Source organism: Bufo bufo, chromosome 4 (genome assembly GCF_905171765.1).
Source record: "Bufo bufo chromosome 4, aBufBuf1.1, whole genome shotgun sequence".
Taxonomy (NCBI): Eukaryota; Metazoa; Chordata; class Amphibia; order Anura; family Bufonidae; genus Bufo; species Bufo bufo.
The window spans coordinates 96,382,609-96,401,146 of record NC_053392.1 but is presented as its reverse complement, the minus strand read 5'-3'; the positions used below and the strand labels follow the sequence as shown (position 1 = coordinate 96,401,146).

Below are 18,538 nucleotides of genomic sequence, written 5' to 3'. Positions count from 1 at the left end.
TGGTTCATTTTTCCTTCACACTATACACTGCTCGTTTCCATGTTTATGACTAGGGATCGACCGATATTGATTTTTTTAGGGCCGATACCGATAATTTGTCAACTTTCAGGCCGATAGCCGATAATTTATACCGATATTCTGGGTATTTTTATTTTTGAGGGAAAAAAAAAATTTCCTACACAAATCTGCTGAAAATTAATGTTTATTGTTAACGTGTATTATTTTATTTTTTTTGTAAATCTTTTTCATTTATACTTAATTTTTTTTTTTTACTAACTTTTAGCCCCCTTAGGGACTAGAACCCTTGTCCCATTCACCCTGATAGATCTCTATCAGAGTGAATAGGATCTCGCACTCTCCCTGCTGCCCTGTGCTCTGTGCACACAGCAGCATGGAGCTGACTATGGCAGCCAGGGCTTCAATAGCGTCCTGGCTGCCATGGTAACCGATCGGAGCCCCAGGCTTACACTGCTGGGGCTCCGATCGGAGGAGCAGGGGAGAGGGGATCCTGTGGCCACTGCCACCAATGATTAGAACTGGGGGAGGGGGGGGCGCACTGCGCCACCAATGTTTTTACTATTGGGATGGGGGTGGGGGGCGCACTGCGCCACCAATGACTAATACTAGGGGGCTTGAGGGGGGGGGGCGCACTGCTTGAGGGGGGGGGGGCGCACTGCGCCACCAATGAAGATACCTCTCTTTCACATACAGGAGGCGGGAGCTGGCTGCAGAATCACATAGCCGGCTCCCGACCTCTATGAACGGTAGCTGCGATCCGCGGCACCTAAGAGGTTAACTACCGCGGACCGCAGCTGCCGTTCATAGAGGTCGGGAGCCGGCTATGTGATTCTGCAGCCAGCTCCCGCCTCCTGTATTTGAATTAATGAAAGACTCCTCCATTGGTGGCGCAGCGGCCACAGCCCCTCCCCTCCTCTTGTCTTCCGTCCTGTCATTGGAGGCAGCGGCAGCAGCATCACAGGGGGAGGAGACACTGCTTCCTTCTCCCCTGTGCTGCGGAGGGAACACAGAACGCGCTGAGAGCAGCGCGTTCTGTGTTCCCAATACGTTATCGGTATATCGGCAAAATAGATGCCGATACCGATAACGTTCAAAATCCATAATATCGGCCAAACCGATAATCGGTCGATCCCTATTTATGACCACCCTGCAATCCAGCAACGGTGGTGTCACTGTCCCTCCTATGACAGAGGTGAGAAGATCAGAAAGACTGGCGGCACGTGAGGGTATCTGACGGTCTCTCTGTTTTCACCTTGCAGTGTTGTTGTTTGGTTATGATCCTTTGGATCTCCTGCTCCTCCATTCTTCTCTAAGCTAAGTGCATCTTGTTTTGCATTTTGTTGTTCGCTTGTGTTTGTTGTTTACTAGGCATCAGGGAGATGCTGGTTCCTTCATCTGGGAAGGAACCAGTAGTCTCATTCCCTGCCTCCACTCCTAGGAATTTCCAGGGTCTCTAGGGCTAAGGTTCCGGTGTATGAGTATTTCCACCTTCAGGGTCTACTCATATTGGCAGGAGTCGGGGAGAGGTCTAGGGATTCCTAGGAGGTCACAATCCCTCTCCCTTCGCTTTGAGGCCTAGACTCCGGTCTATTTCCTTCTGTGTGTTATCTGGTGTTTTTCCCCTCCCCATTGCCCGTGACAGGTGGCCATGCTTGCACACTATAGGAAAAATTGCCGGCCTCTCTGGTGGCCGGACCCACTATAGTGAGCATAGGCCAGCGTTTTTTTTCCTACAGTGTAACTCCACGACCACCACTGCTGGATTACATAGTGGTCGTAATCATGGAAACAAGAAGTGTATAATGCGATGGAAAAATAAATCCAGCCAGCAAAGAAAGCAAAATGGGCAATAACTATACATTAGTTAAGTGCCTTGTCTTAACTTTCTCTTCATCATAAATGCCATTTGCTGAAGTCAGACAACCCCTTTAAAGAGAACATTTTAGTAAAAACTTGTAGGGTTGTTTCGGGTATCGAACTTTCAATACCCAGTCGATACTTTTTGTCCCGGTATCGATACGATACCGTGATTTGCCTTTTATTGATAGCCCAGTGTCAGAGAACATGAAAGCGCTGCTCTCAGCGTGCGCCATGTTCCCTTAGCAGCACAGGGAAGAAGGAAGCAGTCTCCCCTCCCCCTGTGCCGCTGCTGCTGCCACCAATGAGAGCATTTAATACATTACAAATACAAGCGGCAGAAACACATTGCCGGCACCCTGCCTCTGACAGGGTGCTGCGATCCGCGACAATTAACCCCTCAGGTGCCGCACGGCCGCCGGCTGTATTTGTATATTAAACGTTAATTATCATTGGTGGTGCAGTGCGCCCTTTTTTTTTTATTCACCTTGTCCCCCCAAAAAATAGGATAGCACGTGGCTTTTTTGGCGTTTTTTATATTTTTCGCGTGGTATCGAATGGTATCGAGTATCGCAATACTTTTTTATGGTATCGAAACCGAATCAAAATTTTGGTATCGAAACAACCCTAAATACTTGTATTCCTCATGAAACAACTATTCTGCAGCATCTATTTTTACTTTTGTCCTACATTTTCAGGAGAAACAGGGAATAGCACAACACAGTTCCTCAGGCAGGTTTACATGGCCCAATGTTCCAGGTAATCGTGTAAATGAGCCGCAGATCAGCCGATGGATGAGCGAAACACTGAAATGATTGTTGGTGCAGAAACCTCTGTCATGGTTTCTGGGCAGCAGATGGTGATGTGTGAACAGTGATCTGCTGCCCAGAAACAACAACATTTGTATGCGGACGAGAGATGACAGTAGACATAGCTTGTCCTCCTACAGAAGAGCGGATGTAAGGGAGAGTCACATCACCATTTCATTTTCCATTCTTCTGATCTGTCAGAAGAACAGGGGAAAAACACAGGATCCTGTAAAAAAAAAAAAATGGATCCTGTGCATCAGTTATGCACATTTGGCATCCATCTGAGATCTGTTTTTTAAGACACCAGAAAATGTATTGCATGCAGAAGTTTTTTCGATCTAAAAAACGGATCTCAGATGGAGATGGCTCAAATGGATGCCAAATGTGCATAACTGATGCGCAGGATCTGTTTTTTGTTTGTTTTTTACAGGATCTTGTTTTTTTTAAATAACGGTCATGTGAATTCCCTCTAATGCAGCTCTTCACCTCCACTGATGAGCAGGCAATTTTCGGGAAGGAACGCTGCCTGCCCGCCCAACAATTGTCTGCTCATCTACACAGTGTAAATGTGCCTTAAGAAAGCAATGCCCCGGCATTAGTTTATGTGGAGTGCAAGTACTCGCTAAAACATGTCAGAATTAATGGCAGGTCTTTTTAAAGTCTGCATTTACATGGGGGGCGACAAGAAGACTATATTGTCGGAAGGAAGCGTTCCTTCCCAGAAATCTCCTGCTCTTTAGTGGATGTGAGGCGCTGCATTTACATGCATCCATCAACTCCACAATATGAAGACAAGTGATGGCTAATGCTATCGGTCATCCTCAAACAGCCACATTGTTTCTGGAAAGCAGAGTGCAACACGATCTGCTGCCCAGAACGATAATTTAGCTGTCTGCATGAACGATTGTATCAACCAATGAACAAGCTCAGCAGAAGAGCCCGCAGCCATTCGGGCGATCATATGATCAGAGCCGAGATCGCGGCTCAATGAAAGGTTAACCTTCACAGGTTAGTTGAACTTGAAGATTTAGTTAAAGCCCTGGAGAACCCTTTTAAGTATATAAATTACAAGTGGGGATGAGTGAACTTCTGTCTTCAAGTTCGACATACAAGATTCGGGTTATCTAAGAATTCTGTTATGGATTCTGCTACCACGGACCATAACTTATGGTCCGTGGTAGCGGAGTTCATAACGGAATTCTTAGATAACCCGAACCTTGTACTCCAAACTTGAAAACAGAAGTTCGCTCAACACTAATTACAAGTTGTACTGGCTCTCTTCCCGCAGAACTATAAATCAAACTGCTCAGCTCCACCTGTCTGCAGCTTGCACTGCATTTCATGGTGTCAGGTTCTCTTAAACCGCTGCAGGACATACATGGCAGGTGTCTGCAGGGTTAATGTCACTTTACCACTCAGATACCGTGGCTAGTTGTGATCACGGCATCTGAGGCGGCTTTGAATCTCTCCAGGGGGAGCTGTTGGTTCCTTGTAATAGCCTAGAGCCATAGGAAGGATCCAGACTACTACAGCAGTACATTCCTATGAAGACCTGCCTGTGAAAAGGCTCAGTAGGAATGTTTTGAATCTTCCATAGACTGTAGTGGTGATTCATTGCATTCTTTTGGAGAAGCGATATGAAGAACGCATGTTCAAGTCCCCTAGGGGGACTTCACAAAAAAGTTTAAAAATGTTATAAAAATTAAAAACACCATCAATGTATGTATACCATACTGTGAACACCATAATGGAAAAAAAATCTAAATGGCCCATTCGCCACTTTTTTTTTAAGTATTAAAACACAAGAAAAACTGTACAAATAATCATACTGACCTAGAGAATGAAGCGGAACGCCGTAAAAAGTAAACCCATCAAACTATGGCGGAATTGCATTCTTTTCCAATTTCACCCCATTTGGAATTTTTTATAACTTCCCACTACATTACATGCAATACAAATTGCCCCTCAAGAAACAAACCTTCATACTGCTATGTGAATGGAAAAATTAAAAAGTTAAAGCTCCTGGAAGGCAGGGAGTAAAAAAAAAAAAAAATGCAACAATGGAAAATCCTCCTGTCCTGAATAGTGTTGATCACGAATATTCGAATTACGAATTTTTATCGCAAATATGGGTAATTCGAAAATTCGCTAATATTTAGAATATAGTTATATATATTCGTAATTTCGAATATTCAAGATTTTTTTATTGCGAATTTTTGTAATGCGAATTTTCGCAATGCGAATTTTTGCAATGCGAATTTTTCAATTGCAGAGTAAAAACATGATTCCTCCCTGATTCTTGCTTGTGGGCCAATGACTCATTGGCCCACAAGCAAGAAGCAGGGAGGAAAAATGATGAATATTCTAAAAACTAATATATAGCACTATATCGAATATATTTGTTTTTTCGAATATTCGTAATATTCTAAAACAAGAATATATAGCAATATAGCGAATATTCGAAAAAAAGGACTATAGAGCAATTTAGCTAATATAGTACTATAATCTTCTTTGTCTAATTGTATTTTTTTTTTTCATCTGCAGTTCAGATTGGAAAAAAAATTCAACTATTAAATAACAAGATTATAGCACTATATTAGCTAAATTGCTGTACATTCGTTTTTTTTGAATATTCAATGTATTGCTATATATTCTTGTTTTTAGAATATTATGAATATTTGAAAAAACAAATATATTCGATATAGTGCTATGACTCATTGGCCCACAAGCAGGAAGCAGGGAGGAATCATGTTTTTGCTCGCAATTGAAAAATTCGCATTATGAAAATTCGCATATTACGCGATCGTTATCTTGTTGATTTTTCGAGTAAAAAAAATCGTAGAATATAACGAATATTCGAAATATCGCAAATTCGAATATGACCCCTGCCGCTCATCACTAGTCCTGAAGAGGTTGATGGAAATCCTTCAAAAATCCCATAGACTACAATAAATTTACATGTTCAAGTCTAAGGAAACTAAAAATTACAGAAAAAAAGTTAGCGTTTTTTTTTTTATGTATAAAAAACAACACAAATATAGAAATATATTTTTTTTAAAAACAACACAAATATTTTAAAAATTTTAATAATTTCCCTTTCCCAACTTTACACATTAAAATAAATTGTAAAAAAAATAAACTCTGTAGATAAATATGTGAAAAAAGTTATGGGTGTCAGAGTATGGCCATGCAAAAAAGTATTACACAATGAATGCCGTAAAAATAAAACCCAAACTTGGTGGGATATTTCATTTTTTTCTTTTTTCTTTTTTTAGCGTACCCTAAAAATTAAATCAATTACTTTCCCGTTTACCATAACAAGATATGGTAAATTAAAGTGTGCCAGAACAATAAGCCCTCATATGTCTACATGAACAGAACATTTTAAAAGTTATGGCTCTCAAAACGGGGGAAGGAAAAAACAAAAACGCTAAAATAGCCCCAGTCCGCAATTATCCTAGTCCTTAAGGGGTTAATGAATGAGGGGGTTTATTGTGACCTTATAATAGCAGGAATGGAGGTTGCACCTCTGTGTAACTAGGTGCAGATGACACTCCAGACTCTAAGACGGCTTTAATGGCTGCCATAGTGGCTGGTGGTCGGCTAGTCCCAGACCCAAATATAAGTAAATGGCAGGTGTATAACTCCAGGCTAATCCTTAGATCATGTCTTCTCTGCTCAGGCGTAACTTGAATCTCCTTGGCCACGATGTGAAATCTGTAACTGCGCTGCCACCTATCATGTGCCATCTGGTGTCCTCTTATATGGCACATTTTGTTTGGGACCCTCATGGACCAGGGCCGGGGTGCAATCTGCATCCTAAAAGTAAGATGTTATTGTAAGAAAGTGCTGCCTGGTTATATGTCGATTTTCTCCAGTTCGGATCACGATGTCAAAAGTAGAGCTTAGCATCGAGTTCTGTAGGAGATAGGAAGTCAATATATAGACTGGCAGAGAACAGCAGCCATGGGGAACAAGATGGATGACTGACAACCACATTCATTATGGATAAGAGTTTAGGATAGACCAATGACTATTGGCAGCTCCTTTGACGTTACATCAATTAGTGCCTAAATTAGTATTTTTCCTGTGTCTTGGAGGTGAAAGCAGCATATTTCTCAACACTCCAGCTGAAATAGAACCTAATACAAAAAAATGTCTCTTTGATTTTATGTTATTTAGAATCACACTGAGCACGCACAGGATGCCGAAAGCATTCTACTCTTTTCTTTGAGCCGTGTCTGGAGTTGCAGCTCTGTTGTGTTCTCTGCAGTGAGAATGTGCTACAGTATCAGACACTGTCCATAGACGAGAAAAATATATTGTAAGCTACAGATTTGTTGGAGGAAGGTGGTTTCCCATGTGAAGGGAGAAGCTTTTAAATTAGAGGGACTGATCATAATTTGGTTGTCATGCACAGCATCAACAATCGATGTGCATATAGGGACTCTCTGACACTGTCATGCCTGGTCTAAGGGAGAAATAAATTGGGCTTGTTAAATTGCCCATTTATTACTACACAGGCGAGTAGTATTATTATTATTATTATTATTATTATTATGACCACTTCCTACTTTCGAGGTCGGTAGCCTGTAGCTCATGAAGGAAGTCACATGTTGGTGACCTGGCTTGGTGGGTAAATGACGTGTGCGATAGGCTGTCTCCACACATATTCCTTGTTGCTGTCATGGGTAAAAGGGACGATTTATCTGAGTTGTAAAAAGTGATGATTATTGGCTTTCAGGTCAATGGCAGTATTTCAGAAACTGGGCAGTCTGTGAACTGTTCGTGTTGTGCTTTGCCTTCTCCATTGAGTCATGTTTTCTCCATCATTGAATGGATGGACGCTGGCATGTTAGGCAAGAAATATCCGAGAACGAACACTCTGCAACCATTGCTGGAAGAACACAAGTTGGTGGCAGTGTTATGGTCTAAGGAATGGTTTTTGTGTCATTCTCTGGGCCCACTCATCCATGTGGAAGGCACTTTCAACTGAATTAGGTATAAATCCATCCTTGCAGATCACGTACACCCATATACAGTATCTCACAAAAGTGAGTACACCCCTCAAATTTTTGTAAATATTTTTATACAGAAGAAGATATGACACTTTTATACACAGAAGATATGACACTTTGATACAATGTAAAGTAGTCAGTGTACAGCTTGCATAACTCAACACACAGCCATTAATGTCTAAACCACTGGCAACAAAAGTGAGTGCACCCCTGAGTAAAAATGGCCACATTGTGCCCAATTAGCCATTTTCCCTCCCCAGTGTCATGTGATTCTTTAGTGTTACAAGGTCTCAGGTGTGAACGGGGGTCATATGTGTTAAATTTGGGGTTATCGTTCTCACACTCTCTCATATTGGTCCCCGGAAGTTCAACATGGCATCTCATGGCAAAGAACTCTCTGAGGATCTGAAAAAAGAAATTGTTCCTCTACATAAAGATGGCGTAGGTTATAAGAAGATTGCCAACACCCTGAAACTGAGCTGCAGCAGGGTGGCCAAGACCATGCAGCAGGGTGGCCAAGACCATGCAGCAGGGTGGCCAAGACCATCCAGCAGGTTAACAAGACAGGTTCCACTCAGAACAGGCCTTGCCATGGTCGACCAAAGAATTTTAATGCACAAGCTCCGCGTCATATCCAGAGGGTGTCTTTTCAAAATGGACCTATGCGTGCTGCCAGCATTGCTGAAAAGGTTAAAGAGGTGGGAGGTCACCCTTTCAATGCTCAAACCATACACCGCGCACTGCATCAAATAGGTCTGGATGGCTGTCGTCCCAGAAGGAAGCCTCTTCTAAACAGGATGCACAAGAAAGCCTGCAACAGTTTGCTGAAGACAAGCAGACTAAGTACATGGATTACTGGAACCACGCCCTGTGGTCTGATGAGACCAAAATAAACTTTTTTGGTTCAGATAGTGTCAAGCGGGTGTGGTGGCAACCAGGTGAGGAGTACTAAGACCAGTGTGTCTTGGCCACAGTCAAGCATGGTGGTGGGAGTGTCATGGTTTGGGTCTCCATGAGTGCTGCTGGCTGTTGGGAGCTACAGTTCAATGAAGGAACCATGAATGCCAACATATACTAAGCAGAGCATGATCCCCTCCCTTCGAAAATTGTGCTGCAGGGCAATATTTCAACATGATTAGGGATGAGCGAATTTACATTTGGGCACAATTTGGCCATTTTCAGTTAGAGGTGTACTCACTTTTGTTGTCAGCGAGTTATTTTGAGGGTGCACCAAATTTACACTTATACAAGCTGTACACTGACTACTTTACTTTATATCAATGTCAGATTTTCAGTGTTGTCCCATGAAAAGATAGAATAAAATATTGACAAAAATGTGAGGGGTGTACTGACTTTTGTGAGATATGCTCATTTTCTTCCCTGGGACGGATGGGATCTTCCAACAAGTTAATGCGACACGTCACAAGGCTAGAAATGTCCAATATTGGTTGGAAGAGCATGACCAAGACTTACTACTCTGGCCCCCTAATTCCCCAGAAGCGAACCCAACTGAGCATCTGTGGGACCACCTCTATCATCTTCTTCTCTGGATCCTCCCCCACGCACCCACCAGTAGTTGTGGGATGCACTGCAGTCAGCATGGCTGCAGATACCTATGACAACCTACCAGGACCTTATTGAGCCACCCCCAGCCCATCTAGCTGCTGTCTGTGCTACACATGGCGATTTACGCTGGATATTAGCTGGTGGTCATAATAATGTGTATTAATTGGCATGGCTAGATACTGCAATGACCGCTTATCTCTAATGTACTCCTGCTGTAACAGAAAGAAGTAGCGTTCAACCTCTTGAGCTGATTTCAGCTGGATCATGTTTATAGGAGCTGCCACCTGGAAAAAGCTTTAGGCTTCAGCACTAGGTAGGCCCCTTCTAGAGGCAATGCCAGTGGATTACACCTCTCCACCCATTGAAATAAACTTGCATGCTCAGGGGTTTATAGCTGGCTGATGTGTTCAAGGAAGCAGTCTCCTTTCTGGAAACATGGAATTTTATTTTCATGGTGTCTGAAAATTCTAAACAATTGCAGGATTTTCTGACTTCAGATTAGAAGACCACCGCTACATCTGCTTCTTTCCCTCTGGTATCTTTGTTCTCGCTTCTTGTTGAGTTCAGGGTCCCTGCGTTGACATGTAAAACTGACCTTTGTCCCACACAAGCTCTTATGATAAAGCTGTCGTGGCACATCTCTCCTTGTTCTGCATGGCAGGCTCCTTTCTGCGGGCACTAATTAGGATGTGCTATGCCTAGGTTGTGGCAGGACTGCTAGCCGCCTTGGGTTAGGTCTGCTTCTGTACTCCTATAAGAAAGGCCATTGTGCTTCATTTTATCAGGATGGCATTTGTAGCCTGTTCACATGCCCTAAACACACGCTGCATTGTCCTGACCGCCTCTAAAAATATATCTTCTGAGTACTGGGGAACGATCCCGGCTGATCCGTCTCCACTGTTGCCCTTTTATGTGTATTCGTAAGAAAAGGAAACCTGATGGTACATGGTAGCAACACTGCCTCTATGAAAAGGAGTAAGACAATAACCCAAGAGAAATTCAGCTTTTTATTTATAATTCATATTTTTTTTTTTCTGAATTGTAAGTGAACTGCTATTATCATGCCTGCTGGATTTCTGCTGCTCCCAATTAACCGCTGTCCGACTACGATAAGATCTCCAGCCTTCTTCAAGGAGATTGTGATATCCTCTGTGTCTGCAGCAAATGGTGGTGCTGTTATTTGTCTGGGCATCTATATTAAGAAATGCCCCCTTCCCCCCGTTAAATGTTTACACTATGAACAAATACTGACCCTGACTACTAATACATTGTTGGTGGCCGGCTGACATAAAAAACCCTACTTGCCTTTGTCCTTTAACCAAGAAGTAAAACATAAAGGAGTTAATACTGATGACATATGCTCGTCTGATTGGTGGGGGTCTGACACCCGGGACCCCTACCGACCAGCACTTCAAGAAGGCAGCAGTACTCGCAGTAGCGCCGCGGCCTTCTCTCTGCTTTCCCTAACACGAGTGACGACTTGTCACACGACACGGCTCAGCCCCATAGTAGTGAATGGGGTTGATCTGCAATACCAAGCACAGCCGCTATACAATGTACAGCGCTGCGCTTGGGGAGCACTGAGAAGGCTGCAGCGCTCACAGGAGTGCTGGTGCCTTCTCAAACAGCTGATCGGGATAGAATAGGTCATCAGTATTAAAATAGTGGTAAACGCTTTTACTTATTTACTATAAACAAGTATGTGCTCATTTAAAAACCCAGCCAAATCGCTGTATTCTGTCTGAATATGAACGGAGAGATCTAGGCATCACTGGGTGTGTGTTCCCGCAATCACCCCCTTCTCCAGTTTGTCACTGGTTAGTGTTAATCTACATGCAGCGATGTTGTTCCCTCAACGTGTTTCTGCCCGACGCCAATCTGACCCTCAATATGTTGGGGGCATTGAGTAATCTTATTTTAATACCCGACATTGCTGCATGCCGCTTAATACTAACCAGTGACAATAAACTGGTAGGGAACCAGTAAATAGGAGTAGGGGGTGTTCTTGGGGGTGCACCGCCGGTGTCACCCGGTTTTTATATGAGCACAATAATTGCTTACAGTAAGTAAATAAAAGTAGTTTTACTCCTTAGTTAAACGACAAAGTGAAGTAGGGAGTTTTATGCCTACTGGCAACCAACTCCGCTAAATGTGGGGGATTGAGTCAGCGCAACCTGTATGTAGGTGCACATCACTCCGCTAAATGTCACCTTTAAAAACAAAAACTACATCTAGATATTACCAGCGTAACGTTTGTCAGTACGAGACAGTATTGTATTTCCGTTATTACCACTAGGGGCTCTACATGACTTTTATTGACCTGAATAGGCAACCCATATAGATCAGCCCCTAGTGGCTGAAAGCCATCACCTGAGGTTTGTAGAGCAAGGAACACTACTCTGGGCTAAAGACATGGAGCAGCTTGACCTTTTAAAGGGATATTTCAGATTTTCCCTATGCACAGGGTGGAGGATAACCACCGCTCGGACCCCCACCGATCATGAGATCGGGGTCCCTGTACCCTGCAGGGCCCCTCAAACTGATTGGAGCAGGTTGGGCATACACACTGCTGCTCCTTTCACCTCTATGGGACCTGCTGGAAATAGCCAAGTTCTGTACTGTTATGAAAACCTATATGTCTCCATGGTTACAGACCACAAACGTTCCAGCTGATCCTGCATTCATGTCAATTTCTTGCATCTGTCTCCTACTCCCTTCTAACATACATTTATTGGAAGATAAAATGAAAATGAAATGAAATTATTTTTGAACTTCATTTTTTTTATTGTACATGTACGGAAGTAAAAGATTGGTTGTAAAGGAGAATGTAGCTTTTAAAGTGGCACTCCAGTCATTTTATTTATTTACTTTTACATTCACTGCTAGTTCTCCAGCACTGTTTGAGTAGTATAATTGGTTTTATTCCAGCTTAGGCTACTTTCACATCTGCGTTTTCAATTCCGCTATTGAGATCCATCATAGGATCTCAATAGCAGAAAAAAACGCTTCAGTTTTGTCCCTATTCATTGTCAATGGGGAGAAAACTAAACTGAATGCACCAAAATGCATTCCGTTCCGTTTGGTTGCACTCCCATCGCGGACAAAATAACGCTGCTAGCAGCATTTTTCTGTCCGCGATGTGGTGCGGACATTTGACGCAATAGGAACAGGATCCGTCCCACATTGACTTTCAATGGTGTTCATGACGGATCCGTCATTGCTATAAAAGACATAATACAACTGGATCCATTCATGACGGATACATGCGGTTGTATTATTGTGACGGAAGCGTTTTTGCAGATTCGTGACGGATCCGCAAAAAAAACGCTAATGTGAAAGTAGCCTTAGTTGACTCCCTACGTTTCAAGCCCTTTCGTTATGGGCAGTTGAATAATGTGAATCCAGTCTGACCACCAGTCCAGAGCTTGCTCTCCTGTTGTGATAGGATGCCACTTTCTCCTGTGTAGCTGACTTTCTGTGAACTGCAGAATTGCATCATCATTTATCAAGCCCCTCCTGGCAGGTCTGTCACCTCATTATTCCGTTGTGATAAATATTGAGTATATACAGTGATTAGCTGCAGGGTTCTAAGGGTGACTTCACACGTGGCAGATTTTCTTGCAGAAAAATTTCTGAAACTGAAAGTCTGTTTCATTCACTTGAATGGGGCTTGCAGAAATCTATGTGCTTGATGTCAAAGAAACCCCATTCAGATGAATGGAACTGATTTCCAATCGCATACATTTTCTGCAACAAAATCTGCCAAGTTTAAAGCCACCCTAAAACTCCCTTGACTCACACCGCCTCTGTAAACTATCTGGGCATGCTGTGTGCAGAATAATCAGTGTATCCTATGAAATTCAGCTTCAACTGCTTTCCCCTGCCTGTTGCTTCTAAGGCTGCGTTCACACGGGCGAGATTTCCGCGCGGGTGCAATGCGGTAGGTGAACGCATTGCACCCGCACTGAATCTGGACCCATTCATTTCTATGGGGCTGTTCAGATGAGCGATGATTTTCACGCATCACTTATGCGTTGCGTGAAAATCGCAGCATGCTCTATATTCTGCGTTTTTCACGCAACGCAGGCCCCATAGAAGTGAATGGGGTTCCGTGAAAATCGCAAGCATCCGCAAGCAAGTGCGGATGCGGTGCGATTTTCACGCATGGTTGCTAGGTGACAGTCTATAAACTGTATTACTTTCCCTTATAACATGGTTATAAGGGAAAATAATAGCATTCTGAATACAGAATGCATAGTACAATAGGGCTGGAGGGGTTTAAAAAAATAAACTCATTAACTCACCTTCTCCTCTTGATCTCGAAGTTCCCGGTCTCTTCTTTACTTGAGTTGTGGGCTAAAGGACCTTTGAGTTGAGTTTACTGATGAGTTGTGGGCTAAAGGACCTTTGGTGACGTCAGATCTCATGCTCCAATCACATGGTCCATCACCGTGGTGATGTACCATGTGATTGGAGCATGAGATCTGACGTCACCAAAGGTCCTTTAGCCCACAACTCCTCAGTAAACTCAACTCAAAGGTCCTTTAGCCCACAACTCAAGTAAAGAAGAGACCGGGAACTTCGAGATCAAGAGGAGAAGGTGAGTTAATGAGTTTATTTTTTTAAACCCCTCCAGCCCTATTGTACTATGCATTCTGTATTCAGAATGCTATTATTTTCCCTTATAACCATGTTATAAGGGAAAGTAATACAATCTACACTACAACTAACCCAAACCTGAACTTCTGTGAAGAAGTTCGGGTCTGGGTACCAGTGTCGGTTTTTTATCACGCGCGTGCAAAAAACATTGCACCCGCGCGATAAAAACTGAACATCGGAACGCAATTGCAGTCAAAACTGACTGCAATTGCATTCCTACTCGCGCGGTTTTGCCGCAACACACCGGGACGCATCCGGACCTAATCCGGACACGCTCGTGTGAACCCAGCCTAAGAGTTGACATTGAGAAACCTATCACAGGCAGGAAGACAGAGTGAAGCTGCATCACATGCCAGAGGTTCCTTAGCTTAATGCCACAGGTGAGATGGGGAGTCAGTGTAAACTATTTATCTCACCCCCGCATGGCTCACTTCCAAATCTGATTGTCTTATTGGCCCAAAAGTTATTTTGTGTTTTTGCCAGTTTTAGTTCTTAGTTGTTTTTACTCCTCTGTATGACTTGGCCCTGTGCCATGAGGTCAGTCTCCATATATATTATACATACATTGTACATTGAAGGGTAATGACTAGAAGGTTTACACTAACAAATCAGGATTGTAAACTGATTATATTTTCGTTCCATTGAGAAAAAAAACATTCATTCATTTTTCTGTCTCTAGGCTCCATGGTTCCTTTCTCAATGAGGATTTTACATGCAGAGCTGCGCCAGTACCTTGGGTGTGCTCAGGAGACTCTTGACCGACTGCACAGTATGAAGACTATTTGTTTAAAGGTAAGTTACATAATGTGTCTTCTAGAGGTATACGTGTTTAGGTGAGCAACAAATGGGGGACTGAAAAGACCCCCAGGCGCTTATGATAACGCATTAGCCTGATGATAATGCTTTAGCTTTGCTTAATTCCAAATCAAACTCATCATCTGGGATTGAAAACGTAGGATATCTTTTTGTAGCCAGGAGGATGGAGAGGCACCCAAATAAATAAAGGGTCCTGTGGAGTGTTGCATTACTTTTCCCTATCCATGACAGCATAGAGCAGGGGTAGGTAACCCCCGGCACACCAGCTGTTGTGAAACTACAACTACCAGCATGCATACTGCCTCTGCTCTTCTCAGATATCTCACAGAAATCAATGAAGCATGCTGGGAATTGTAGTTTCACAACAGCTGGAGTGCCGAAGGTTTCTGATCCCTGGCATAGAGGCATTCAACTCAAAAAATATTCTAATATATCCATTTAGAGCATTCTGGGGCACTGGTCACTTCTGACCTGTTTTAGTACATAACTGTGTTCCATATATTGTGACTGGAGTATCTTTTCTTAGAACTCCGTGTTGTACAGTTGCTCCGTTAGGCCTCTTTCACATGTTACATGTCAGTGAATCGCGAACGTGTTTTGGCCACGGGCCATTGGTAAGGGATGCTCTGGAAACCAGTTTTCAGCCAAGCAGTGAAAGCTGACTCATGGACCAATCTCGGATCCTTCACGGACATCTTCAGGGACCACTGACCATCTTGCCACCGATGTCATCATGGACACAAACGTGTGAATGAAGCCTTATTCTTCTTAAATATCAATGACTAAATGACAAATGGATGTTACAGTTTAGAGTTCTAAGAAAAGGATTTGCAGAATTGTTAGTTCATAGGGAATACAAGTAATTTAACGGTTTTCCGAGGCCCCAAAAATCTTAGATTTAAGCATGGATTGTTCTAAAATAACAAAAGACTTGCTCACCTGTCCACTCCACCACCGCTCCTGCACTGCTGCTTAAGTGGGGTAGCCAGGGACTGCTTACAAGTGATTGGCTGTAGCGATCACATGGGGTTGAGTCGTGGATATTATCACTACAAAGACCAGCGAGAAGCCCTGGAGCAGCAGCATTGGAGTAGAGGGGAGAAGACAGGTGAGCAAGTCTTCTTTTATTATTTTATAACAGTCACTGCTTGATCTAAATTTTTTTGGAGTCCTTGAAAACTCCTTTTTGTCAGGATAGTCACAGCTCCTATCTAATAGCATATCCAGCATACGTACAGCCTACCTCTGGGTCCCATGGCCTTACTTCAAAGAATCCATTAGTGGCTGCTTTTACCATTGAAATCAATGGAGATGTGGCCTCCCCTTCTCTCTCCATACAAGTTTGTGGGATTTATGGAAAGAGCCAAGCACTGCTCTACTGTAGAAAAAGGAGTTAAAAGTTGATGGTCTGTCATTCTGTAGTCGGCAGTTAAGATATCCGTGTTAAACCGCTGTGCACAATTGTACCATAACAGAGGACCCTATTAAATATAAAAGTGCCACACAATAAGTTTCCCCACTCCTCAAAGGGATGGTCCTTCACTGGACCCTAGCAGAATGGCAATGCTGTACACGATTTTCCCCTATTTCTACTTTTAGCAGTGCCATTTAGTTTTTGAAAAGTATTGACTGTTGCTGATTTTTATTTTATTTTTATTTTTTGGTGTCTGGCTTGTGTGTTCCCAGGAGCCATGACATTATGCTGTCTTATAGCCGATACTGTTTAGGAAACCACAGGCGAGTCTAGAGCCCCCCTCGGTCAGGAGGGGAACATGGAGACAAAAGAAGGGGTATGGGGGGCGCACAATAGGGTAGTATGTTTGATACAAACTTAATTGTAAAACAAGTTAAAAGGTGCTCACCTTTTTAGGTTGTGCAAGAATAGACACAACTCTATTGTAGGTATATAAAATAAAACAAGAGAGATTTTTCGGATCCGTGGATGCAGCCGCAGAAGAGGTATCTTTGGGATCGGAGGCCCAATCCCCCAAAGGATGCTTGTAGAGAAGGAGGTTTTCTGGTAAGGCGCAAAACACATGGGATCCAATCCGTCTCTTATAGGTGAATCTTTTTTAATGCATAAATAAAATATAACAACGCGTTTCGGGGCTCAAAATGTCCCCTTCCTCAGGTTAACAGTAGTCACAATGAATAATATCAGTACAGGTATATAAAGATACAAAAAAAACGCCAAAAAACGGATTGCCTGAGAGCTGCCCACAGATGGGAGGGGCTAGCTGCGTCACAGATATAAATATAACTCTTCAAATTATACATGTGGTCACAGTATGTAATTTCAGTTGGTAAATAGAGATAATATAGTAGGGTATATCACAAATATTCGGCGATTCTCTCAGGAGTTTATTATGAAAAAGAGCGGAGGAAATGAGTCACATGACCGCACTGATGCGGTCACGTGATCGGGGCAGAGTAACTCCTGTGCAAGGTACCCGGCGCCTGCGCTCTGTAAGGCTATCCTCCTTACACGGGCACCTGGTCATGTGATCGCAAGCTTCATAATAAACTCCTGAGAGAATCGCCGAATATTTGTGATATACCCTACTATATTATCTCTATTTACCAACTGAAATTACATACTGTGACCACATGTATAATTTGAAGAGTTATATTTATATCTGTGACACATTACCTGCAGCTAGCCCCTCCCATCTGTGGGCAGCTCTCAGGCAATCAGTTTTTTGGCGTTTTTTTTGTATCTTTATATACCTGTACTGATATTATTCATTGTGACTACTGTTAACCTGAGGAAGGGGACATTTTGAGCCCCGAAACGCGTTGTTATATTTTATTTATGCATTAAAAAAGATTCACCTATAAGAGACGGATTGGATCCCATGTGTTTTGCGCCTGACCAGAAAACCTCCTTCTTATAGCCGATACTGGCAGACCCTATTGACTTATTGTGGGCCCATCATGTTTATTGGTATCTTGTTTTACTGGATAGAATGGCACAACATGCTATGCTGCGCTATACTAGCTATCGGTTGTGTGAACAGAGCCTTAATGTGTCCAAAAAGCGATTTATTCAGCATGTTAAAGGGGATATTCTAGGATTATTATTACTATGCAAAGAATAGGGCATTTCAAATGAAGTATTATTGCAATATATATGCCATAAAAATAGTGTTTTTTTTTTATTTTTATGTACATTACATTTTCCTCTTTGGTAGCGCCCCATGCTATTTTTTCTTTTGGTCCACCTTTGCCTGTTAATATGCTCAGTGGCTTCCCTGCTCTCTTGCCTCCCCTTCTCATGATGAAGCCAAAAAGACACCTATCCTATATTTCATCCCTACTTCTAAATTCCTAAAAATATGAGAGAGGTTTTCCAGGATTTTAATATTGATGGGGATTTAACCCTTTCAAGACCAAGCCATTTTTCACCTTCGTGACCAGGCTTAATTTTGCAAATCTGACATGTGTCACTTTGTGTTAACAATTTAGGAATGCTTTTATTTATCCGAGCCATTCTGAGATTGTTTTCTCGTGACATCTTGTATTTGATGTTAGGGGTAAATTGGGGTCGATAAGTTTTGCCTTTATTTTATAAAAAATCCAAAATTTACTGAAAATTTGTAAAACAAATTTCATTTTCTAAATTTGAATTTCTACGCCTTAAAGGCAGACAATTATACCTCATTAAATAGTTTTTACTTAAGATTCCCTATAAGTCTATTTTATGTTGGCATCATGTTGAAAATTTTATTTTATTTTTTTAGGACGTTAGAAGGCTTAGAATTTGAGAAGCAATTTTTCAAATTTTCTATAAAATTT

The 18,538-nt window shown here is 42.4% G+C and overlaps 1 protein-coding gene across 2 annotated transcripts in view; it reads left to right on the top strand.

The window, feature by feature from the left end:
* The window catches only part of TRAPPC12 (trafficking protein particle complex subunit 12), a 115,845-nt gene that overhangs the window by 55,057 nt on the left and 42,250 nt on the right, over positions 1 to 18,538 (top strand). For both annotated transcript variants that reach the window (XM_040427555.1, XM_040427556.1), the window contains exon 6: positions 14,607 to 14,719. In XM_040427555.1, the coding sequence (XP_040283489.1) occupies positions 14,607 to 14,719 (113 nt within the window). The remainder of the gene's footprint in view (positions 1 to 14,606; positions 14,720 to 18,538) is intronic.